General features: G+C 39.5%; 1 protein-coding gene across 1 annotated transcript; it reads right to left on the bottom strand.

Annotated features, from left to right (window-relative positions):
* Window positions 1–524: 524 nt before the first annotated feature.
* Window positions 525–22,065, bottom strand: LOC139730901 (N-acetylgalactosaminyltransferase 7-like). The gene is made up of 11 exons (XM_071641778.1): window positions 21,639–22,065; window positions 16,737–17,520; window positions 8,875–9,191; window positions 6,636–6,802; window positions 5,929–6,142; window positions 5,217–5,390; window positions 4,277–4,394; window positions 3,487–3,609; window positions 2,390–2,608; window positions 1,552–1,803; window positions 525–1,310 (listed from the first exon to the last, which is right to left on the bottom strand). The coding sequence occupies exons 2-11, from the start codon at window positions 17,046–17,048 to the stop codon at window positions 1,173–1,175; spliced, it is 2,034 nt and encodes a 677-aa protein (XP_071497879.1). The 5' UTR covers window positions 17,049–17,520; window positions 21,639–22,065; the 3' UTR covers window positions 525–1,172.
* Between the last annotated feature and the right edge of the window lie 5,475 nt (window positions 22,066–27,540).

The following is a 27,540-nucleotide window of genomic DNA, read 5'->3' as shown; positions in this document are numbered from 1 at the left end:
AAGAGAAGAAGAAGCAACAAAAAGAAGGCAAACCACATGTGTTATAAAGCATTTCTGGGCCCATTTCATTAAAAAGAAAAAAAATTCAAGTTTTTTTCCAGTGGCCATGGCAGCAGCCAAGCAAAGATGAGTCAGCTATGAATATTCCAGGTGTTGCTGCAGTACTGCAATTTATGATCATTCAATCTTTATGAAACCAGCCCCAAATGGACAAATTTGACTAAAGTCATCATCAGCATCTTCCAGAACTCCATTTCACAAACAAAATATCCACAACCAGTTACAAGGAAGATAATACCATTCATGAAATGATAGTCTATTGTGGATGCTTTGGCGATCAGTCCAAGGGAGGGGTCTTCCACTAGACAAGTTTCAATTTACCCGACCTCCCACAAATTCCCCATATCATCCAACCAGCCTCCCCTCAGTTTGACTGCAGCCTCTTGATAGATCATCATGTCGGCCAATGAAAAAAAAAAATCTTACATCATATTTCATTCATAGTCATTATGATCTCTCCTATTTCAAGTTATTAACCTGTATGCTGAGATAACAGTATAATATCTATTTCATGCAACAATATATTAGGATCTACAAGGGTGGAGTACAACAGCTATTTCAGATGGGAGGAGAAGTCAGACTGTTTTCCAATTTAGCCTAACCATCATTCTACTGCAGTGAACACTCATCGAATCAAACACAGTTGTAGTGAGGTACTGTGACCAGTCACTCGATCTGTTTGATTGTCATCATGTTATGCTATTAAGTTCCAGTGGTGTTTTTGACAACTACTTGACCCACTCCATTTGCTACTGATCGATCATTACGCATGGCACATTGTCTTGATCATTCAAACTGCTAACTCTCCTGGGTTCGTTGGCATGCCTCTCACGTGACTCCCATCTTCACTTTCAGAATGTCCACCACGTCTACAAGGGCACTTCAGCAGTTAAATGTATCATCTGTAGTAGTACTCCAATGTATCTGTGAAGCATTCTGTGGTTAATGAGTTCAGTGAAACCATTCATAACAAAACCACTCTACGTTTGAGAGAAGGTTGCCAAAAGGACTGTCCTGAAGCCGCTCAGGCTGCTCATATTTATGAAGTCACATCTAAAAAGGCAGAATCGAAGCACTTCTTCACTTAGAGTGATGCATGCACAGAGTGTCCATCACCGCATGGTGTCCTTGTAGAATTTGAATTCCTGAGAGAGCTTGCCTTTCTCACATGGGGCAACGAAAACTCTGTTGGTCACCTGATCATGATCCAGACATCGACGTCGATGCCCTAAATGAATTATCTTCTCTTCCTGTGGAATTGAAAAGAAGAGGAAGGAGGAAAGAAGATAATGAAAGGAGAGAAAGAAGAAGATCAAATAGAATGACTATCAAAACGTAGTCTATACAGTCTGTGATGTTTTGGAAGGCTGTACATGATGGCAAATATTCATTCTACGCCCTTTGGGATTCTTCATCATTCAAACTGAAAAAAAAAAACATACATGCAAAACATAGAGAGATCAAAAGATTAAAGAATGATAAATAAAGTACCAGGTCATAGTCCCATTCTGTATCATCTGTTGTTGGGAATTTCTCAGCAGCACAGCGAACAAACATAATCTTGGTGGAATCTGCCTTGGCAAAGAGGCAGTAGCCATCCTCCACAGCCATCTGGCCCCTGGTGTTGATGCGGAAGAGCTGGTTGCCACCCATCCCATGACAACCTGCCATTGCCATCGCTGCCTTTGGGTTGGACTGGGCCCCATTAGTGTCCAGACACAGCTCAGAGTCAACCGACCTGACCTACAGAAGAGCAACAACAAAAATCATTATAAAAAAAGAAAATCAACAAGTGTTTGTTGCTGAATATTATGATGAACTCAAAGACTGATGGAACTAGATATGTGCATGTCCAAAATTACAATTTAGTTGGTAAATTCATTATTACAATCTTAGCTGAGCTTTCCCTATTAAACAGAAGCTGATAGAATGAATGCGTCTTTTTCTTGAGCTGTAGTAAACTTAATAAAAAGTTCTGCTGGCCATGATCAAGAGTATAACAATTCAAGTGGGCTCCCAAAGCTAACAAACATTTATACATGTATATCTCCTAGCCCCTTGGTGAAAGTTCTGAAAATAATTCACTTGCTGGTTTTTCAAACAAATTTGCAAAACAAACTAATGATCAAACCCTTATGGCAGCTGTAACAAAACATGAACTTGAAAGCAGGAGTTTGTTATCATCATTATCATCATCACTTTCAATATCAAAAATATATATTCATTCCTTTCTTTGGTATGAGACAAACATCAGTAATACAATTAATGATGCTTCACCCTCCACTTGACCTGCAATGTGAATTACTGCCAGTCAGTTACCCCAACGTACCTCGCCCCAGATCTTGTTTTTGGCTGGTGGTGGGTATTCCTCCAGGGTGTCAAAGGCAACTTCTTCCATGAACCAGGAGAAAGACCTCTGGCAGTGGTCCCGTCGAAACGCCACCTGCTCGCTGAGATTGCCACATAACTTTCCCTCCAGCTGTGGCTTGGTGGCGTAGAAGAAGTCCTTATACTCGTCTAGCCACACCTCTGCCACACGCATATAATTCTGCAATTTACCAAATTTGTTCATGGATAGGCCTATCATTCAGGGTTTTTTTATTTACTTTTTATTTGAATATGTATATATATATGTCTATATATATATATATATTCAATGTACATTTATTATCATTTTTTTTTGGGGGGGTCAGTCATCAGGAATAATTAATGTAATTATTTACTTTATTCATATTGTGTGTGTGTGTGTGTGTGCGCGCGCGCGCGCGCGCACACGCACGCACGCACTTTAAAATACTGGGATGTAATGAAATTATAAATTCAAACAAATAAAGTAAAGAAACATACATCTACTAATAGCTTTATTTTGCCATTCAGGTGCTCTTTTTTAACAATGCACATGAGTGAACTATCTGCAATACTTGTGTAAATCATGTACTTTTGTTATTGGCAGATAATGGGAATATCTCTATTAATTTTTTCTTGGTCCGACGGCTGAAAAGTATGAGTTTGATGGTCTTTTTTTTTTCTTCCCCCACAACCATACTTTATCGACTAATAGTTTACTTCCAATGTGGGGTTCCATGTTGATGGATTTCATTCATCCACTTTCTGTTTGATTTATGAAATACATCTCCTTTATTTTAATTCCTTTCATTGATAACTATAATTTGGTGCACATATTTGTGATATACTGTATCCAATCAGTTCAGATGGTGCAAATAGTCCTGATATAGTTCTGAATAGAAAATGCATTGTAATGTATACGACGTTGATGGCGCCAGACTGCGCAAGTGTAGAAAACTGTACAGCAAGCTGTGATCTGAAACACTAGATTATAAATACGTCTACATGTCAAACACACTGATCTCTAAAGATCAGTTTGTGAAACCCTAGATTTAGTGAAACCTAATCTTGAACGCTCACCAAGTCTACAACTGATACTCCCTCGACGCCAGAGTGTGGGTAAGTGTAAGGCACCTGCTTGCGGTAGATGTGACCGACTCGAGAACACGGCACAAACTTCAGACTCCCTCCACACATCCATGTCTAAAAAACGAGATAATCATACAAGGTTCTAGTATCAGTTCTAGCGGCAAAATGTAGGAGAGTTACGAGTACTTTGAGTGTAAAGCCACTTGTTCAAGTTGACTTTGGGAAATACAGCTATATCAAACAAAACGGAATGGAAGAATTTGTATAAAAATCGGACACGTGTATAACAACGTTGAAAACTCTCATTGCTATTGTGAGTTCAAAGAAGCATGTTTTCTTAAATCAGTAATGTATCACAATACATTTACAAAATATATGACTAAATGATGATGATAGCATTGTCTCATAGGTCTTGCTTTGATATGCATAAAAGAAAAAAAAATATTCTTTTTATACTAATACACCGTGTACTATCTAAAATGTATTCCGTATCGATTACTGTCTTTTAGAGTGATAAGAGCTACGCATGGTATCTCTTATGGGGAATGTGCTGTAGATGTAACTACAAAAGATCACAATCGTTTTATACACAATATCATATATAAATGTTTTTATTTTTAATGGAATAGAAGAGTTGCCACCGTTGAATTGAACGCATTTTACCAATCTCCCTTTTATTCTTATTCTGCGTCAAAACGTGACAGAGCAAACAAGCCATTGTCAGAAAGGATTATGTCATTTTTTAATGGAATTATTCTTGAATAATACATAATGTTCTCACTTTAAACGAAATTTCGAAGTTCTCTCCGCCCCAAATCTGTAATCCCGGATCATATCCACCGAGCTCAAAGAAGAAGGAGCGATCCAATGCGAAGAGTCCCCCGGCCATGACAGGAGAGCTGGTTTGTGGATCCAGGAAGGATTTCCACGCAACGTAAGGGAAATGCGAGAAGAAAAACAAACCAAATATATAAAAACGATACAATTGATATTTTCTTATAATTCAAAACGATAAAATTAAGAAATTTCGACCAGAGCTTTTAGTTTGTATAAGGAGGACAATTTTTCCCCACCGAAAGCTGCCCGATGAAGCCATCAGTCCGTCTGATAACCGTAACATCGGCGCTTACGATTGTGCTGACATTGAGATCTAGATGGTTGTTATGAGCGCTAAGTAGATACTCTCCTATCATTATCTTATACATTATATTAACATCACAAACACTATCCCAGCTAATAAGATGAAATCGGTAATTCAGTAATTCGCAATTAATGTGAACAATCTTGGAAAAGGAGAAGAGTGTGCAAGTCAAAGTAAGATGAGACATACAATGGCGAGAGATGAGTGGGATCAAAATTTCCTAAGCGCAAATTCCAATGGATCCAAGTTAAAATCGCTATTAGAATAACTTGTTAAACTGCTCTTGATATTACAATCTTCCATGTAGCAGTAGATATCACAAAATACGAAACATTCCAGATCTCAGAGTCAATATCATAATCTATGTTAGTAAATTTCCTGTGCGCATACATCAAAATAGAATGGAATACATGTATAAGCATCATGGATTGAACATGAACGTATGGTTACTTTTGCGTTTTCCATTTTATTTCATAGCCATGTTTTCAAAACGTATCATTCCCGTCATAATATATTCTTCCAATCTCTTCCTTTTCCCCAGAACTGACTGCAGAGAGTACTAAAGACATAAAATGCTTACGGGTAGGGCTGACTGGAGTGTTTCAGGCCCAGCCTATGTCTGGATTTCCTCACGGGAATTCGTTTGTACCAGAAGTCCCAGTCGAACGCGCCGCGGCACAGCCCGTCACCCTGAGAGCCGTAGGCAAAATTGTCGGCACTGATTGCATCCACGGTCGGACATACCACGGTGGTTCTGTCAAATCATGAGACAATAATTTCATTTGGAAGGGTTTATTTATTATCTAGCTATTGATGGGTATACGGATCTAAATTTGCGAAGAATAGAATAGTAAACAAACAAAACAATAGTAACACAAATTCTGGCTTCCATGTTTAACTCACTTAACTGAATTCGAACATGATTTACGATTTGTTTAGAAACAACGAATTCTTGTAAGTAAGCAACCACGGTATTACGGACAGCTTGAATTCTACACTGAAGGACTATATAGGGAATGAGAAAAGTTTGCATAGCCTTTGCTGTAAAGGCGACTCGAACCAGTGACCCCATGATTGAAAGTCGGTAGTCGAAACGGCCGAGTCATAACATTGGACATAATACTTAAGGAAACATGCCCCAAACCGCATTACATAGCTCTTCAAGTTTTTATCGTATTCTGATAGTAGATGAAACTTGTCTATCAACTTGTTTAACCTGTAATCTACAGGGTCTTTACTTCCAAGGTTAGTTACAGGTTTGATTGTCTATGCAAAAATATCTCGCCATTCACCTGTTCAATGCTATCTCAGCGAGCAGAGGCGGTAACCAATTGGGGGCGCACTCACAATGAGCGTCTAGGAAAACCAGCACCTGGCCTACCGCTGCCCTCGCCCCGATGGTCCTGGATCGGATGAGGCCCTCCCGACGAGTATTTCGCACGATGCGGGCCTTCCCTGAGAAGCGAGGCTGGCGAAGGTATTCTTCCAACTTCGTCTTCAGGTGAGCTGTATCAAGATGAGGAGGCAGAAGTAAAAATGATAATCTTGTCACTCTTCTCATACCTCATTTTGGCTAAAGGTCAGACTGATGCGTTCCATCTGTCATATCTTTATAAGTTGTTTTCACTGCGATATTTTGCTGCCATTTTCACGCATTTCTTCAAGAAAAAGTCGGGTTAAGAGGTTAAACAAAAGAAAAAACTGACATCATTGCTTCAGGAAAAACATATCCCATTTTATTTCTTTCGATAACATTTGCATATCAACGGCAAATCTTGGGGAGAGTAAAGTGTCTCAGTATGGATTCATGTGTCTTCCCATTGACAACCTCCTCTTCCTCTTAAAATGATAAAGGATGATTACTAAACAACGTAGACAAACACCCTATATCAAAACCCTGATACAAGAACACAGTATAATGCAACATAACAAGAACACACTGGCAAAAATGGTGTTGTCACAAGAGCGTGAGAACGTCGTCTGCCCACCCTTAACCCACCCTTGTCACTGTAGTCGTCGACAAGAAGGACTTCGGCCAGGAACTGAGGTGGTGACGTGTTGAAGATGCTGTGGATGGTCCGTATCAGGGTAGACCAACCTTCGTTGTGAAAGATGATCACCACACTGGCATTGGGCAGGTTGGTCGAGTAGTGCCAATGTCTGCATCTTTGATGAGAAAAATCGCACGGAAATTTTAACAAATTTTCATACAGGCATGGATGATGTTTTGTTTGCATGGACTTGCGTTGAGAGGTCATCACGGACGTACTTTAATGCTTATGAGCAAGCTACCACGACACCGACGGCCTAAGGTCAGTCTGCAGGACTAGGCAGTGTGTTGTGGTCAGAAGACCAAGGATCCCATGACTGTGAATCCATGAACTTATCCACTGAACCAATATGTCTCGTGATGAAAGCGATGATTACGATGACAGTAATAATGATAATGAAAAATTAAAATCATTATGATAATGATTTCAATAACAGTGAAGACTATGGAGGAGAAAAATGAGAAATATGATAACAATGAAGACGAACAATCGTAGATAAAAGAATGTCCAAAAATGATATCAATGACACGTTGAGCAAATTAATTCAGGGTGATGTCGATACCAATTCAGCGATACCGAGTATTGCATGGTACTCAGCAATAGGAATGATATTATCTTATTTAAAGTTGAAGACTATTTTGTGACAAGGATGACTACGTCAAACATTAGACCGTATTTAGAAACGCAGGAAACCCTATGAAGTTTGTATTTATATAGTCAGGCGACCAACATACAGTAGGCAAAATGCTACGCAATATTTTGCAGTCTCTTCGTATTGGTCACAATGACAACGAAATAAAAGGACAAAAAGGACCTGTAGTCATGTTGGGTTGTTGTTGTTGTTGTTGTTGTTGTTGTTGTTGTTGTTGTTGTTGTTGTTGTTGTTGTTGTTGTTAATGTTGTTGCTTTTTTGTAACCACGCAACAATGAAAGAATCTAGATTTGTTTGTTTTTTTGTTTTTGTTTTTTGCAGCTTAGTTATAAAATCAGCGTATCGTCCTACCTTTTCATTGAAAATATTTCCAAATATTCCACCTAAAATGTGCACCCGATCGCCGATCGTTGAATTTCAGTTCTAAAAAATGCAAAAGTTCCCTCATGTAGGAGGGAGATTCCCTCCTAAGCCCTCTTTCTGCTCAGTCGCTTGCGTCCCCCCCCCCCCCCCCCCCCCCCCCCACTCCCGGGGCCATGCTTCTCCGAGACCCTATCCTGATCGGTCGCTTAACTCCCTATATAATTATGAAAGGTGGACATTATTTCAAAAGTCGAACATCCATCCCCTAAAAATGCTATTTACAGGTCTGGTATCCCATTTCCTTTTTCAATGCAGGCCTATAAACAGAACTGTTACTTTCATGTGCACCGGATGTGACTCTGCAAAAGTTGTTTGTCACAATGCGCTAATCATAGTAAAAACATCATCTTATGCATCATAATACCGGTTGATGAGGAACACGTAAGTATTATTAATGAAACTTTGTGTCAGAAGTGATGGCGAAGAAATGAAGAAAAAAAATGGCAAAGGGACCGAGAGACGCACATCAGAATGAGCGCTGCATTCTGAGCCCGGGGAGCTCGATTTTCGCAATGATTCAAGAAACAAAGGTAGCGGCATTTCATCAGATATTCCATTTCCCTCTGGATTCATCACATCGTCCATCACTGGCGGTTAGAAATCGACAGCGGTTCACACTTTGATCACCGCGACACGGAGATCGAGTTCGTGAATCATTCAAGAGCATTTCTACGGTGTCAGAATATTCATCGCATCGAAGGGTTGCGATATGAACGATTACTATACGTAGCATACAATTTATGCAAATCACATAAATTCACCTTGGTTTCAACTCTGATTCTTTATTCATATCTCTGCATGTTAGCTTATACGAGCGCGTCTGTGCGTAGGTGCATTTGCGTAAATGTTTGTGTATACTAAGTGCGTGCATAAATTAATGTGTGTAAGATCATTCCACATGACGGGGTATTGTATAATTGTTATTTGCGCACAGTGTGCATATATACAAGAACATACACATAATAAATGTGTGGGTGTGTGTGCGTGTGTAGGTGTGAGTTGAATATGAACATGCTTGATATACGATGTTTGAACATAAAATATGGCTTCTATCCCTTAGGAACAAGTTTTACAATATCTATTATCTTGATCCTTCCATCATTGGTACTCACTCCCTGTCGCGGAGATCCGCCACGGCTCGGTCCAGAGATATCCGGTCACTGATGACCATGTTGAAGCCGTACTCCTCAATCGCTCTGTCGTACAACGGCTGTTCGGATCTCGGTAGGTGGACCCCCAGGCCGTATTCACCCAGTCCGTTTCTCACGGGCTGGTCACGTGGTTCGAAATTGCCCAATGACTTGCGGAGCACTGGCCGAGAGACCCCGTTCGACTGCCTCGAAGTTTGTGATTGGTCAGAAGTTTGTTGACGTGCATGGTCTACTGATAGCTCTTCGTGCTGAAGTTGACGATTCTGGCCTTGTACGCCCTGACAGTAAAACGCGGTGAAATGTAATTTGCACGAATATGATTAAAGGGGAGTCCGCTTTACAAATGGGCTTGTTTATAAAGATCCAGACACACAATGAGTGGAAGAGGATGTACACACTGTATGTTTTACTGTCTTGAAAATAAAAAGAAATGACTGTTTTTTTATTTGTAATATATGTTCAATGCAGAAAATTCCCAATAATTTCATTTGAATTGAAAAACAAAACACACACAAGTACAGAAAAAAACCACAAGTGCTGCTAAACATCTATGGTCAATATCTGTTTCCTGTTTCCATGATTGCAGTATACAGCCAACCTATAATCGCGTCTGATATGCCGTTGTGTTGTCATACCGTTCTTATGATCCGATGCAGACATGTAGACGAAAAATAGAATACAACAAAGAGGTATAGACCGACTCTGCCAGCGTGCCTATTTCATTTCATTCTCATTTTCAAACAACATATTACACAGGAAATGAAACAAACTTTGGGTCTTTTTTGTAGTTGTTGTTTTTTTCTCTAAACATATATTTTCTACATCACGGAGAGAACTAACATAATTTATCATCACACGATACGGTAATCTCCTTAAAATGGATACGAGCAATGCATTATTGATAGCCGTCGAAATAATGATATCTACATGTGCGCATGCGCCATTTGAATGATATTCACGAACGTACACGCAAACAGATAAAAGCAAGAAAAGGACAAAAACCACAAACGTGAGTTGGAGACAGTTAAGGAAAGGCGTTATTCAAAACTATCGTTCCCATCTACTTTTTTTTGCTTCGTTTCGTTTTGTTTTGATTTTTTCCTGGCTGCAGTGAGACAACGCAAATCCGAATTGAAATTACTCCTCTTTTAAGGAGAACTCTCTAATGTTGTTGTTACAGTGATATTGTTTGGTTTCAGTGAATAGACTACATGAGATATAATCTCTGGCAGCCAAATCAATGCAACACTCCTCCAGGTTCCAAGTGACTTTAACGTAAGAAAGAAGATCGAACGGAATGGTTTATAGGCCCTTCATTAATGTCTAACGTAAACTGAGATAATCATGCAATTGTTAATTTATATGAGTTGATGCTGTCATCAACTGACTGAATCTTCTATTTATACTACTAGTAAAAAAAAAGAAAGTATCCCATCACAGTTTCTCTTTTTCATTTTGTTTCATGCATAAACGGGAATATTCAATGTCTATATACGTATACCGTATGTTCCAAAAATTACAACGGGACCCTCCGCAACGATAACTTTAAAAATAGTGAATCAATCCAAATACAATTTCAGGGTATAACTTATTACCCACATCTTACAGAAAACCCTATCCGATTTGCTTCGTTGGTCAAAGAGAAATGAGGAGTTTTGTAGAGCATGTCAGGAATTCCTTCCCTCCAAGTTCTGTCAATTGTGTTCACACATTAATATGCAGTTCCAAGAGCATCCATGTGCTAAACTTGGAAGAATGATGCCCATGACATGCTTTACAACGATCCATATTTCTCTGTGACCACTTAACCAAATTGAATGGGGTTTTCTAAAGCTAGGATGTTATATTTTAAGACCCTGAAATAGCATTTAGACAATCTAATCATATGTGAAAATCTGATTGTGTGTTGTTGTTGTTGTTGTTGTTGTTGTTTTTTTTTTTTGGGGGGGGGGGCATACTGTACAGGGCCAAGGGAGACCGAGACACCATCAATCATTCTCTGATTTGCCAATGATATTAATCTTATTGTTAACTGATATCACTGTGTCATGAAACCACGTATTTATAAAGAAACTTTCAATGTTTTATTCCACAAGTTTCCTGTTAAAGGGGATGGCTAGTAACTGATCAGTGGGAATCAGTGGGAATGCTGGAGGATGATTGTTCCAATCATTGTGGGATTCATTTAAGAGTACATTATATATTGATTGTTGTGTGAAAATTATTTGCTTCAGAATGGTCTCATATTCAAGCAATGTGCAGTTTAATGTTTCCAGGTTAGCGTGCCTGGTCAGTGACGGGGCATTAATCTGCACATTACTTGAATATGAGACCGTTCTGAAGCAAATAATTTTCACACAACAGTAGATATATAATGTACTCTTAAATGAATCCAACAAGGATTGGAACAATCATCCCTCAACATTCCCACTGATCGGTTACTAGCCATCCCCTTTAAGGTCCGTGTATGATGAAACCTCTGCAATATTGTGTTTGATTTTACTCTATTTATCCAGGCTAATTCAAATAAATGGTGTATAGACACGCACTTTTGATAAATCAATTGAATTGCTATAAGATATTTCAGTTCCAGCTAGTTATTTGTGGTTGGTGAGATTATTCCTCTACAAAACCCATCCCACACGGAATCTGAACACTCTGTCCTTCATCCCGACTACACTTTTTTTTTTTAAACTAGTATTTGAAATATCTTTTTTTCCTTTTTATATTGTTGACACAAGTCACCATGGGAAATTCCTTACAGGAGGGAGACCTACAACCCAGTCTGCCACTAAGAACACAACCATTAGTTTTGCAATCAATGACCCGAAGGATTTCCATGCACGTATCTTGGATATTCGGGACGTGAATAAATCTAGCTCACTTAACGCTGGGCACGAACGTGATGTGAAAAGCAAAGAGGAAGGTGGCTAGAGAGTGCGGTGTCGAAGTAAGTTTATGTGCACTAAAGGGAGGTGGTGGAGAAGTAGGATGGGAGAGAGAGAGAGAATATGTATGTATATATATATATTCGTGTATATACAATACCACAATAAAATGATTTAAAATTATAGTCCTTTGTAGCGAATGAGAAAGCAAAAAGAAAATAACAAGTACTGGAGGTTGATTTTCATTTCTCGTACGCTGGATAGTAAATGAGCGCAGGAAATTCGTGCTCCGCAGTCCCATTCATACAAATGACGTCTCTGAAATGAGGGGTAAAGGTACTAGTATTGATGTGGTGTTGTAATATGAGGGTGATGATCGTATTCTTGATGAATTTTTATAAGACTCATGAATACAAGGGTTGTAATTCATGTCTAATGCGAGGGAATACTGATGGGTTTGACGGGATGAAAATTAATAAAGATTATCTGCTAATTCTTGTCCGTATTCCTCATCATTCGTTTATATTCGCATCACACATTAGAATTACTTAAGCAAAATACTGACAGATATTTTACAACTCCACGATGAAACCGATTCAGTGATGGAATTAGTTTGATTCCGAGTAAAGACTTTAAGAATTTGAAAATGATTCGAGACTTTCGACCTTGACTTATCACAAAGTTGTAATATATTCTTATAAACCTTTAGGGCATTTTGCTCATGGATAGGCTCGCAGGCATGAAATCAGATTATTTCTACCCCTGCGAGTTTTTAAGATGTATCACTATGAATATTTACGCGCTAAATTTGATTTGAATTTAAAATCTGAATTAAAAGAACATAAACTTAATATAATCTCAAAGTCAAAATAAAGGACAAACAAACAAACAAACCCGACCCTTATCAAAATGCAGCATGCGGCCGTGGAATGACAGGGCAGACTAAAGTAAATTTCTGGCGCGACTCGGTTATTATAGCCTACAAGGGAATATCCCTGAATCATGCTGGAGTTGTTGTTGTTGTTGTTGTTGTTGTTACTGCTCCTGCAAACGATATAATTCATTTCGTCTTATCCGATCAGTTATACTTGAACTTTCCCAATGTGGTGTTTCCTAGCTGCATGCCCAGTGGTAATAAGACGAGCTATATCGCTGACATGTAACCCGGTTTGAGGAGCGGGAAAGTAGGCTCTTGAGGCGTATCATTTACGAGACTCGACAGAGAAATATGAATCACATCTTGCAGTTCAATGTTCTCTTTTTCCTATTTTGCACCATCCGGTAGCAGAGCATCACTGAAATCTAAAGTACAGCGTTCTCTATACCTTTTCTCTTCTCTCAACCCCCAGAAATATATATAGGATGTCTAAATTGAAGATTTCATGGCGTAAATCCTGAGATGTTGCCTTGACCTTTTTTAAGACTGATGAAACGAGTAACTTTCTTGGCGTGGTTGTTTCTGTTATATATACGAAGCTTATGCAGGAAATCTCACTTCTCGCCCCTTCCTGAATCTCGTAATAATTGGGTTGCCGATACAGAGCAATGTCTTCGAACATTCCGTTAACTTGCAATTCCTGGATGTAGCATTGATTTGATACTCCTTATGTATAGACCAAACATTCAACACCAAAGTTTGCCAGATCACAGGAGTCTTACCAGAGAAATCGTATTGCACATAAGTATACATGGAAGCAACGCTTCGAGCAAAGTCTGGAATTGTGAATACTAAGTACTAAACATCTTAAACTATTGTAATTATCAATATCACTCACATTGCTTTGGTAATCATCTAAATCTTCAGGCAAACTTTTAAAGTACAATGGCATTTTAAGCTATATTCAATTCCGGATCTGTATATCACAACTATTTCTCGGATTTCTGCGTACTACATACTCTTCCCGTTAAAAACAAGCAACAACGAAACGACGAAAACAATCACAATATTACTTTCTTTCGAATATTGAATTCGTTATCAGAAATAAAATCGGGATTTAACCTGTGAGATGCGTAGCGATACTGGCCTATTGATATCATGCACGCGTTGTTGGTGCAGCACTTCCAATATCTAATAATAACCGAGCTCTTCGTGTTAATTGTTCTTTGGAAATAAACGGAGAAAACATTATAGATAATCATTTCAGCAATGTTGTCAAAGTGAAAACGTGACTTTTCAAACTTTTTTTTTTAAAGCAAGCTACTAGTAATGGGCATCGTACTGTATTGTAAATTGAATTCAGTGGAATTCAAAGTTTGCAAGCTGATAGACAGGTATAAGAGGGATCTATTGCTTTTGTAATAGGACTTCACCTACAAAAGAAAGCAATCCTATTAATTCTTAAAACACATCCTGAACGGTGTCTGTCGTGAAGCTTCTAAGGATTACACTAAGGAATAAAGGAGAAAGACAAAACCTACCAAAAAAGACAAGAAGAGGAAGCGATTTACATTATCGGGTGCCGACGCCTTCTCATTTTCGGTCTACTCGCCGTATAATATTACAAAGTTTGCATGATTTTGAATTTTTACTGCCCACAGCGCGTGACAAACCGCGTCTAGTTTCCACACGCTGTGAGATATCGGCTTTGAGTTACAACCATTGCCCAGATTCCACCAGTCTGCCGTACGAGGTATTGCCTCGGAGGGGTGACTGGATCCGATGACGTCCTCAGGATACTTGAAATAGAGAACCCGACAACGGTTCACTGCAAGGATCGCTTTAACCTGAATTCTTCAGGCCTTCCGGTGAAGGCAACACAAGAAAGTAACATCGATAGATGCAAATATATGAATATATATCTATATCTATATAATATTCATGATTGACGGAGGAATGGCTGCTGGCAGACGTTGCAGTATGTTCACTTTGCCTCTCTCTCTCTCTCTCTCTCTCTCTCTCTCTCTCTCTCTCTCTATATATATATATATATATATATATATGTTGGCACCTAGGGAGACATATTGGGGGGAAGTGTCTTCATTAGGGAGACAACTGGTCATTAAGGAGACAATTTTCGTGTCTCCATTGCGTAAATTGCCATTGAACATGTATTTTAAAATTTGCATATAAAACAAATGGAAATGTCTTCCAAATGACCCATCTAGGAGTATATATATATATATATATATATATATATATATACATACATATATACGTAAGTAGAGTGTGAACTGCAATATGGCTGATAGTGCTCAACTATATAGTAGCCCATGTATAGTACAATATACAGTAGGATGGAAGGCGTTGCTTTATTAGTGACTTAGCTGGACAGTCTGTTTCGGCCGATGCTTCGTCAATCGTCAGCAACTAAATCAGCAACTAATGTATATATATATATATATAATATACATCCTTCGCGCGCATGTGTGTTATTGTGTAATAGACAGAAGAGAGAGACACAAATTTATGCTCGTGTCTGTCTATAGCAGGTATGTTTGTAAGTACATTGTATAATGTATGTACTAACAAACATACCTGCTATACAGACATTTTGTATTTTTTGACACGCTCATGTATATACACTTGTATATTATGACAAGTGTATATACACGATTGTAAATAGGCCTACATATATTAGCAGCTATATCGGTACGGCATGTGAACGTAAGAAAGGAGAAGTCATAAACAGAGACCTGTGTACATTCTTTTATGCTCCAAGGCGCGTCATAACAGGAAACCAAAGATTATGGACACGCGAATATGCAGCCAGGTCGGTAGTAAAGTAAACAAGGATACTGAAAGTGTCAACAAATCGAGTCTTTTTACACTTCATATCTTATATGGTTAACACATGTGATATCATTAAAGCACGGTGCGCGAGGATCCACAGTGACAATCTGGTTTTACTACAAATTTTAATGAATATAAGGGATTTGCCCGTTTTATGCAGACAGCTACAACTCTTCGTGCTATGGGTACATTCACATACACTATAATTATATGTCACAACACAAACACATCAGACTTGTGACTTCCTGCACGGAAGTGCTACAGACGAGGGGATCTCTTCTACTGTCGGAACTCCAGATCCTGCCCGATGTTAGAGTTCAGGAAATATTAGCTGCCCAAATTTAGTATTTGATGATGTATTTTGTAGAAAATGTCAGTGTTCATAAGTTTATAGCCTACAATGAGGATCCCACGAATTTCATATATCCACGCCTATACCTTTACTCCGCACAATTCTCGCTCAGAATTTTGTTTATACATGGCAGAACCGAGCTTTTGGAATCATCCAAGCAATGATCTAAAAATGCACTAAGTCTTGCTGTAATAAAAAATAAAAGTACTGACAGTCTTGTTTAGTTTTAGGTAATATTTGAATTACGTTTTTTTTTTTTCTTCCATCTCATCTTCATAATTTCTTTGATGTCAGCTATACCATGCTCATGCCAATGGATAGTGTTTGGCAATAGCTCTGTATGTGCTGCGTACCCCTTCTTCCTCTCAGAGAGTTCTTCCTTCCTATTTCCTTCCTTTCCTTCCTTCTCCCTCTGACATGTAAAATGTCTCTTGTTATTCTGTCCTGTCTATGTCTTTGTTTTCCCCGACCGTCTCTGGCTTTGTGTGTGTACTTCCGTTTCTTTCCTTTTTTTTTCTACTGTAAGTCTTTTTTTTTTTTTCGAGTGGCCCACATCTCTACAAGCTCGTCTCTTAAGTGGGCCGCTCTTTTCCAATAACACAATTATTTTGAACAAATAGTTTTATATAATATACATGTATCATTCAGGGGTAACAAGGTTAGCAGTAAAAACTTTGCTATTAGTAAGGTATCATTTGACCTTACACATTCTCCTTAGAAAGTGGTCCTTTTTTGTTTTGTTTTGTTTTCCGTCCATCAAAATGAAGAGATCATTGCGGAAATACGACAACTGTGAGTGTATCAATACCATCTTTTGTAATCATGACAAAAAGCGGCAACAATCACAGCTCACCTTTGCGTGTTCACCTCCCTCCTTGCCACCATGACTGCCGCCATAGGAACCTCTGTGCGTCAGACTGACTGCATTCCCCCACGGCTTTCCTTCCTCGTCCTTCACCCATCCTTCGACCAGCCGGGCGTCGTGTCCCCTCGAAAGCGACGATGCTGCCGTAGACGAGTCCGAACTTACTATTATCAAGATGGGCACGGAGCCGACGAGGAGAATGACACCGAGAACGAACTGGAGTCCTCGTCTCGGTCTCGAAGGCGCCGAGAGTCTAACTAACCCGACACCACCAGTTCCACCAAAGAATGATAGGGCCATGTTAATGCCCGTAATGTCACTGGGCTACGGCTAGGTTCGAGGTCCTCACGTTTGAATAGAACGGCGTTTATCAATGCCAAGGCGGAATTTCGTGGGTACTGACCAACGGAGATCACATCTCCATTATCTCGTTTGATGGCATCCGCAGCATTACGAATTACGTAATAAGTGATTATTCATCCTGTCATGGCTTGCGGTGTTCATTAATTTGCATCGCATAATCCCAATCTATCTCGTCATAACATATCAAGCTCACTGCTGCCTTCCAAGAGCGGGGCGTGCACTCACTACCTCAAGGGCGTGGACGGGAGCGAAAGTGATGTGAATCCTAGTAGGGCAAAGATAAGTAAGCTTCTGTCCGTGTGTGGTGGAAGTCGCCATTCCGTCGACCACGACGCATCTTCACACGTCTCCCTTCTCGGTGTATCTCCCCAACCGCAGGGAGTAAAATGACGTGTCAATGCGTATGAACCTGCATAAGACAAAGACGGAATGAGAGGAGGTGAGAGTCGCAGGGGAAGAGAGAGAGAGGGAAGGAGAGAGGAAGCCAAGTTCACAACTGGTTCGAAACCGTGTCGTAGTGTCATATCTCATTGAGATGAAAGACGACGCCTCCAAGCGACAATTTATAGCATGATGTAATTACACGGAGGAAGTGTTCTGCTTGTACGGCGATGCTCAAGTTCCATGTTGATTTGATGGACTTTTCCTGCCATTAATAATAGGATCGAGCGACGGCTGGTGTGCCGCGTATACCCTCAACAAATTATTGCACAATCATGGTTTAGGTTGATTAGGAAATTGTATCACTCACTAACGATTCGTGGATTGTTTCTTGTTTCTTGTTTCTTGTTTCTTGTTTCTTGTTTCTTGTTATATTAGTTCTGTGACATGCTGGTATTTCTGAAAATATACAATACCGTCTGATCTTGCGCGTTTTCCAAGTTCTCATTCAAACCTACATGTGTCAGACGCCAAGGTTGTCTCTTGTTGCAGTAATCTTAACTATGAATGCACCGATGAACACATTTAGAAACATCTCTCTCTCTCTTCTTCTTCTTCTTCTTCTTTTTCCTCTTCTTCTTCTCTTCCTTGTTGTTACTGTTTGTTTTTTGTCTCTACACAGATTTGAACGCGTTAATACATTTCAATCTTCGGTAGATTACTTGTCATAATCTGGGATGAACAATTAATATGGAAGTATCATAATTTTATGATAGAATGAAGAATCAATTTTAGATAGTTGGAGTTACGTGCATTCAGTCCACCCTAGGTGGCATTTTTATGACAGTGTATCGAAACACAAGAGATTGAACTCAATGAGTAAATGGCGAAGTGAACCCTGTGTTATGTGAAGTCATAAGCTGGATTAAAGGGACACATAAAATAATTATTCTCAAAGCCCTGGAAGTAGACTGTGGTGACGCAGAACATACTTAGTCACATTAAGGGGGAGGAATTACCTCAGAGAGGTAGTTTGAACCATTTCGTTACTTAGAAGGACCAAATCAGTGCAAATCTCGATGAATATGAAATTGATTTAGTCGAAAACATACGAGCGGCCAAGGTAAGAAAAGGCAACGAAATGACGTCAAAGAATTAGGTACATGTATATTACATTCGTCAACTGACTCCTTCTTCGACAGCCGAATGAACATACGAGGTCATCCCATATTGTACAAAAAGGAAAATACACGCGACAGTGGCTTACGGGTATACCATGTAAGGGGTACATGAGGAAATGTAAAAATGTATCAGTTTTGCGTGCATGACTCAAGCCTGACTAGGTCAGTGACGAGCAAAGGTGTGATGCTTCCGTTGTGGGAAAAGGGAACATCGGAGGGAACATTGACATCCATGACGACACATCACATCCAATACACCCCTGGAGGGCAAGGCAGCTCTGTTTGACCATGGACCCTACCACAAGGGTCCATGGTTTGACTCTTGATTGTTGTGTCAATGTAAATCTTAACGTTTATATTGATGTAGACCCTCAAATTTGATTTTTTTTGTTGTTGCTTGTTTGTATAAAAGCGTATAAATATTCTGTTGTTTTGTCTACCGCATGCATGAGGTAAGGACTTGTTATCTGTATGGACCAGGCGTTCATAGTAATAACCCTTTGCGAGGGTGGTCAATATAATATGTCGCTTACAATGGCAATGATCGATCATCAAGCACGGCTCGAATGAAAATAAAAAAGAACAAACATCAGTTTCATGACGACCTGTATTTGCACTAAGCAGGTGTCTGGGATTTGCGTTTGCAGACGAGGTGGCTTTCCATCGAAACTCGTCAAAAGAAATAGAATCCCACCCCACCCCAATAAAAACACACGAAAGAACGAACAAGTATATCACAGTTATATATCAGATGCTACGTAGGCATAATGTTCTGGTGTGCAGTCCAGCAAAATAGAAAATACACACACACACATACACACACACAGACACACACACACACACACACACACACACACACACACAGAGTGCAAAGCATTATCCTTTTATCTCTTATTACACACAAACGCCTGCGTGTTACCATCCCGTATGAAATATTTTGAAATCCAAAGGCTGAATCATATTAATAAGCCAAGTCAATTTGCGGGCATGATATTATTTTGCATGACTGTCGCAATGTTCTGCACACCATGCAAAAGTCTCATTTATCCTTGTTTAGAAATCTGCGCAGGAAGGCCGCAAAGAAATGATTAATACTATTCTTTTACGGCTAACGACTACACAGAGTAACTTCAATAATTATACACGGTATAGTACAGCATATCGATTGGAATCCAAGAGAAGAGCAAAATGGTGAAAAACAGGCTTACCTGTGAAGCACACACTTTGCTCGCCTACCTCGCTGTACTAAAGTTCAATAGCTTTGTAACAGGCTGGACTCTATACTCCGTTAGTTGGTATAACAGACGAAATGAAATCCGTTATTCTCATAACGAGTCACTGGCAGCTGGTGAATGATGGCAGATATTTCACAATCCTGGTCCCTGAGAGGGCAGAACATTTCCGCCAGATCACACGTAACATATATGGCACCGACCCGGCCTATTTTTACACCAGTCTTGATAACTGTGTATAAATTCAATTCCTGGATCTCATGCCCCAGCGGAAGAGGCGACACAAGTTTATCAAATTGGCTTCCATTTGTATGGGCTGACATAATATAGGTATCTTTAGTTGCTCTATGTATTCACACTCTGAGTCGACCGTTCAATCAAACTTCTGTCAACCAAAACAAACAATATGGTCAAAATATCCTGAATATGGTAACGCTGTGTTTAATGTTCAACACAGTTGATTAATCATCGACTGATCTGTTTGCCTTCATCCCTTAATTGCCATCACACCTGCAACCTGTTAAGAAGACGTGATCACACTCTTTTCTGTACACTGAATCTAGCTATAGGCGTATGAAAGGGTATTACACAGTGGTAACCTGTGATAAGTCAATCATTAATTTACTGTCCCAGGTACATTACCTCTTCCCCGAAGGTCATCGAGGGTTTTCGTCATGGTACGGTCATATTATTGTTTGTGGCCAACTGTTGTCCACTTGAATCTAGTTTTTGTTTACCTCTTCAGTTGGTCAATTAAACACAAACATATCAATACAAAAGCGTGAGTCAGCATTCAGATTAAAGTTAAAGAAAAAAAAAGAAATGCTCGAAAAAAAAAGTCACAGACACTGTAAGTGACAACGAAAATGACATTATTGTTAATCTAGTTACCCAAAACGAGATAGCCTAGTTGTGGCAATCTCAGTATGTGTTCTTCACAAGTTTCATTATTGTCTTCTTAAGTTTGTTTGTTCGTTTGTTTGTTTATTTTTTTCTAGTCATCACTATTTGAAGTGTGCGGGAAGCTTTGTATAAAATTGTATTCCCTAGTCCACGTTTCATTTCTATCTTTTAATACCATAAATGTTAAGATTATAATTGTATTACCTTTCCACTTCTCGATTCGACGCAACTCATTCAAAACACCGATTGTTTCACCTCAAATGAATGATGTCATCAGAACTGTACTACGTTTTCCAAGTTTGTTTTGGGTCAGCTCTCCTCTGTAATTATTCAGCTCTTTATTCTCAACGTCTATGGCGCGCCGACTGACATGGCTGCAGGCAAGCTCGGGGGACAGGAGAATGCCGTGAGTGGGATCGTCTCTTGCTAGTCTGTATTTAAACTTTTCTTTCCTTCTTCTATTGCTGATACAACTTAATCTTCACAGCATTTTCATGCATAATTCCCTCATTACTGATTAAGACCAATGTTTTAAAGAATCACGGTCATTTATATCATTCAAAGAAAGAGAAACGAAAACAGCGACGTTCTTGTAAGAGAGTAAGTTTTGTGTGAGAGAGCATGACCAATGGACCTTCATTACCTGACATAGCGTCGAGATACAGACAAGGAGCACCACAGGCATCACGTGACAGCTAGTGAAACAACGTACCAAACGAAGTTTCTCCCTGATTTAAGATCTACAGCATTTCTCCACTAGCATTTTATCCGCGCTACAAACCTAGTATATTTTATAGATGAAAGGGATAAATCCTCTATTTTCCCTTTACCTTGTCTGTTCCCCCTTTTCCACTCCTGTAATTTTCACACTCTCGCGTCTCATCAACACCCATGCACCGGGTGGCTGTATCAATCATTCATGGTCTCGAGCCATAAATACGGCGAAATATTCATTGCCACGCAACACGTTCTGGCAAACTGTAGACAGTTAAAAGAGCTCCGGTTTTGCGAAACATCTCGACGCGGAAGAATTGTCGACGTTTATGTGTCGCTGAACAGCAGGGGGCGGGTCCCCGGAGTATCAAGGATCTGCCAGGCCTACTGGAGGATTCCCGTACTGACACCTCTTCTGATCTCTTGACTCCTCCTGTCTCCCCTCAGCCGTAGTCGAAAAGCTGGCTGATGACAACAGAGCTGCTTGTGATAAACGAGGACATTCACATTGATAAAGAGTGGGAACTGGCCCCATACCACAATGGAAAGACACCTCTTTCCACAATGTGGTGTCCAATGACGGCAATGCGTAACATAAGTTGGAGACTTCAGAAAAGACTATGGAGCAAGTTTTTGACAGGTAGTGACGAGGCACATTATCCAGGCCGAGTCACGACAACATAAAACATGTAAAATTTAAAAGCGGGTTCATGAAATAGCAGTGGCTGTATGAAGTCATCCACAACGCTAACCTCAACGTTACGAAAAGAAAAAATCCCCGGTTGTTTTGATGGATCAGAGAATGACAGGTAAACCACAAACTAACTCACGTGTGAAAGTTTAAAAAAAAAAGAAGGAACGCGAATTAAAGAATACCTACAAACGTAGCTTGTAAACTACTGTAACATTCGCCTTAAAGGGGAAGCTTCCCTAAACTTAAATCTAGGATAAGCGAATGCAGAGCGATTAGTGAACTCCCAGTGAAAGTTTGAGAAAAATCATATGGACAAAACCTTGTTCAAGAGTTATAAATACACTTACTTAGAATTATATTGATTTTCTTTATGCCAGCATAACAAGTGGAATTACAGTAGTTTATCTTGCCCTTTGGTGATAATGTTCTACTGGGAAACGGTAGATACAGTTTTGAGGTCGAAAAGTTGATACTCTTCGCGAGTCCTATCTGGATTGACAGGATGGCACCACGCCACTCATGAAGGGAAAGCCAAGTGTTAATGAGTCAACACCATTCAGTTTAAGAATAAAGCTTCCTACCCTGAAAGCACGCATGATTTCGCATGATACCGTCCCGATTATACATCCTATTCTAAATTCGTAGTTTTTATAGTATATACTGTTGACAATTTGCTTTTATCATGACAGTTAACATACTTATATTCAACGTAGATACATTTTGGATAGGTTTTTATGCATATTGTTTACTGAGGGATCTACGTCTACAAGCTTTGCTTTTCAGTGGATCACTCTTTTTTCTTTCCTCTTTTATACTTCTTGATTTCATTTCTGCAAAGTATGCATTGTTTGTTTAATACTATTATACATTTATTTTATTCCCACATACACTTATAAACTTTATAGTGTGCATATTTCTTTACTTTTAACAATCAACGTCATGTATTGTACGCCCCTTTTGTTCAATCGGAATAAAGAAAGAAATTGAATTGAATTGAATTGAATACGTAAAATTCATATCGAGTGTGACGAATCAAATTTTCACGTGAATGATAGTAGAAAAGGCGAAGCCAAATATACTTTTAAAGAATACATATTTGGGAAAAGAAAAATTTAAAGATGGTCATCGACAATAACTAAGAAACCAAGAACCTATAGGGCAATGAAGCCTTGTTTTTGGTATCAATGTGCAATGACTAAAACTCAACAAAAATATTATTAATAATCAACTTCATTCACATATTTGAGATGAAACTTGTCAACTCGTGCATTGTCAATGCCAAAAACTAAAATTAACATTCACCAGGACAAAAAAAAAAAATCACATTCATTATAAGAATTTAAAGACCGGTATGAAACTTCTGGGGCATTGTAACAATATTATAAACTTAATCTCAAAATAACTACTAATTTTCAGCATATTCAAGACCGCTATGAAACTTCTGAGGGCATTGTAACAATATTATAAACTTAATCTCAAAATAACTACTAATTTTCAGCATATCCTTCTTTAGGGGGTAGAGAAGGACGCCCACCTCCGCAAGCCCTGAAACAAGCCAAAAATACACGGCTCTATACGCGAATACCTCCACATCACTCCGTTCAGGAATTACAATTTCGTGTCTGCACACTATAGTCAAGCAGTGCTTTAACAGTTTTCTCATTATTTTTGCCAAAGTCGTCCATGCTGAAGTGACGTCACGTCGGCTGAAATGAGCTATATCACATATCAGCACGATCTACCTTATGCGGTCTATAATGAATCTCGAAAATACATTTTGGAAAACACCATCACCCATGGCCAATTTCATATCAATTTCTTCCACATCAAATCATGCTTATACAAGAAGACATCACATAAAATCAGCGGCGTGATGTTTTTTTTAGACGAGATATTTTAGATGAGAATTTGCGCAATCGAATCACAAACATGGGAAGTCAAAAACAATGCTGGTGGTGGTTATATCAATAGTCATCTATTAATACTAGTATCCAAAATACATCGATGATGATTGTCTATTGTACAGAAAGGTTTTCATCTGGGTTTAATCGTATTTTATTTCGCTCATCTATTATTATACATGGGTGGTAGCTTGTCATTCCTCACTATGAATAACATTATTGATTCCTACATTTTACAGATAATCAGGAGTGCTGAGAGGTCAAAAGTTGAGATCATGCTCATATTCATTCTTCTGTTGTTATAGTCATGTACGTATCATCCAACCTTTACTGAAATCATCATTTCTAGCAGCGGTTTTTATATGCTAGCAGACGACCTATAAGAATTCGAAAAGGAAGCCAATTTCAACCTTACCTTTATTTCAATCATACTGGCCTTCAAGATGTGAATATTCCACTGCTTGTAGTAAGTCTCTACCTTTAAACTCTGTGCCCAGAATATTATGGAACCTAGCAGAAATTACACCATCGTTTTCCTCTCCGTAATCCAAAAGCCAGCCTCGGTAAATCTCGCCATCAGCCACGCGACGCGGAGTAAAAACCAAACTTCCTGTCTCACATGCTGAGTAATGAATAAGACGCAAGTGATGAAGTAAGAGTAAAGACGCAAAGTCAAACTCGAGGCAGCATACTGTCCGCGCCAGAGTTTTACGATAAACAAAATCACTACTCTTTGCAAAGGGACTATACAAACTGAATTTACAGCATCACCAGTGCAGGCACTAATTCAATTACAACTATAATAGTATAACTGTTCAGCATGTATACTTCAGATGATATATCAATGGGGGTCTCGGAAATCGAAGTCAGCGATATCAGATGTCCTTCAAAATGATATGACAGCAAATGGAAAGCATATTCTTATTAGTGCCAAACGCCAGCCTGCCTGCATCATGCAGACAACGGTGAAAATATGCTATCCTCGGTCATTACCACAGATATCAAGCCATCGTTCCTTAGTGCGGCGAAAACACCGAGCACAGAGTAAGTCCTGTAATGAACAGGTCAACGAGATCACCCATGCTCGTTAGACTTGTGTTTATGGCTGCACGTGTTTCGCATTTCAGCGGCTCCCGAGAGCTCGCTCTGCCCGTGACCTCGATGAGAGATGATCGTTCCCCCTGACCGTCGAGAAAACTCTCGAGGTCGTCCCCAGTTGGGACCCTGTGCTCTCCACTCCGTGTACGCTCTTCCAGTCCGCACTCCCTCACAACATCAACCGATATGGACGTAATGAAAGACACAATCTCATTGCAACGTAATCATCTTTTCGGGGTTTCAAAGATTAAAAAGAAATTGGTAAGAACTGCTCCTGACAGATTCCCCTTATCTCGAAAGAAAGACAGAAATTGAAAGCAAGTTTGGACTTTACATTAAATCACTGATAATGACAATCGAAGTTCATGTGAAAATGGTGATGGCGATTGATTTAAATTGTCATGTGAGCGCTTTTCAGCACTTGATCATCAAATCTTTTCAACCCTAAGTACCGTAAATGAATGAAAACGCATAATTATGTGACAGAGCTACAACAAAGATAGCCCATAATGAATACAAGACGCAGGTGTCAGTCAGCTTTTGCGCCTGCAAAATACACACAAGTATGCCTATATTTCATTTATATATTAACCTCATCTTTATTCTCGCCACTGCTCCTAATGACGCAATGGAGAGAATAAGATAAACAATATCAGTTGATGACAGTATCACCATGTTGTTATCACAAGAAAACTTACCGCTTCAGCAACGAAAATCAAACCAGATAATCCTGAGAGGCGCGCATTTCAGTCGTTATACACCATTCCTCGAACTTGAAAACCAACGTGCTGCTGTCTCCCAACACCGAGAGTTCGCTAGGTGGAGTACAGTGGAGAGAGTGCACCAAGATTGAGGAACAGAAATTTCCACATAATCTATACCTGTCTCTTATCTGTAGCGCGAGTCGCAGATTGACACATCTACAATCATCCGCCATATCACTGCCAACTAAAGAGTATAGGGGTGGGGCTGTGCGACTCTTCCTCTATCGGCAGACTCCAGGCTTCGTATTCCATCCTCCACGGCCCAATAGGGGGCTCCCCCTCATGTCACGACCCTAGTTTGGCTACACCGAGACAGCCGTTTCACTGAGGCATGAAAGACGGTGTAGGCACGGTTTCGTCACGTCTGCTATTGAAAAAATAAAGTAGATGGCTGCTTCCCGCCATTTCTTCTCAAATGTTCCTTCCCACGTGAAGGAAGATTACATTACTTCCCACGATGTTATATTCTGGGCGAATTTCTCTGGTACAGGAACGTGATTAATTCGATGACATGAACGACAGTCCAGCGTGTTTTCTATCTAAATGAAGATTGGTACCGCATTTTCGTAACAATAATCTCTATCAAATCGAACGTCTTTTTCAATCCACAGCGGCACTACTGTCTTGAGAAACAAAATTTCAGGGATGGTAAAAACAATTGAAACGTAACCTAGGTAATTTCAAACACCTTCGTTACTAAATCAATACACCCATGAAAAACTGGGTACGAGGTAATAAGAAAAGCGGGGTTTTAAACGTCGGAAACAATATACACGTATGAAGCCCCTCACCACCACAATCTTATATTGCCATTGACAACGTAGTGATACAGGTTGCCCATACGTGAACATGAATAATCATGCTATATTGGATATCGCGTGAGAGCGGTTTGAGAGAGGTGAAGAGAATGGGAAGGAAAAAAAAAGGAGAGAAGGAAGAACCTGATGTGCGTATATATTATTTCCATTCTATTTTTTTCTAATACAATAAAGATCTTGCAATAATTTCCATTGCTATAGCGTCTGTTTAAGGCAAGGATAAAATGTTCGATTGTATATCACCTACAGTATCATCGCTGGTGTATTTTTGTTTTTATTTGCATGCTTGCTCTTTCAGAGAGCCCGGGTGGGGGGGGGGGGGGGGGGAGAAGGGGCAGAAGGGGGTTATAGATGAGGGGGCATGCAGGATTTAAATCGTCACAAATCTACCAGTGACAGAAAATGCATGATTATGGAACACCTAATGCCGTTAAGATTACTTTTTTGCTGATGTGTGGCACCAGCATGAACTGTCTACATAGGTAATGGAAAATGTAATTAAATGCAGCAGGGTTGCTGGCAGAGATAAGCGCTATCGGTTCCAGACATGTTTTTTTTTTTCTCTCAGAGATACGGAAAGGCAAATATGAAAAAATAATAAATCGCTCAATTATGAATGACACACGGGCTTTATGATCTCTCTGCCTGAAATACTGTTAATAAATAATCGATCTTTTTCAGAAATCATTGTCGATTTTTTTTCTTCATTTTCTACGTAGACCCTTATGCTGACGTCATAATTT

Source organism: Diadema antillarum, unplaced genomic scaffold, assembly GCF_040938485.1.
Source record: "Diadema antillarum isolate AM-2024a unplaced genomic scaffold, OU_Dant_1.0 seq00000343_RagTag, whole genome shotgun sequence".
Classification (NCBI taxonomy): domain Eukaryota; kingdom Metazoa; phylum Echinodermata; class Echinoidea; order Diadematoida; family Diadematidae; genus Diadema; species Diadema antillarum.
This window is presented reverse-complemented; position numbering and strand designations above follow the sequence as displayed.

Bases quoted from the DNA above. Each gene is read 5' to 3' on its own strand.
- LOC139730901 (XM_071641778.1), bottom strand. From the start codon at position 17,048: ATGGCCCTATCATTCTTTGGTGGAACTGGTGGTGTCGGGTTAGTTAGA. The intron at 4,395-5,216 runs GTAAGCATTTTA...TCCACAAACCAG, and splicing joins CACTCCAGTCAGCCCTACCC to CTCTCCTGTCATGGCCGGGG. The intron at 1,311-1,551 runs GTACTTTATTTA...TCAATTCCACAG, and splicing joins CAGAATGGGACTATGACCTG to GAAGAGAAGATAATTCATTT.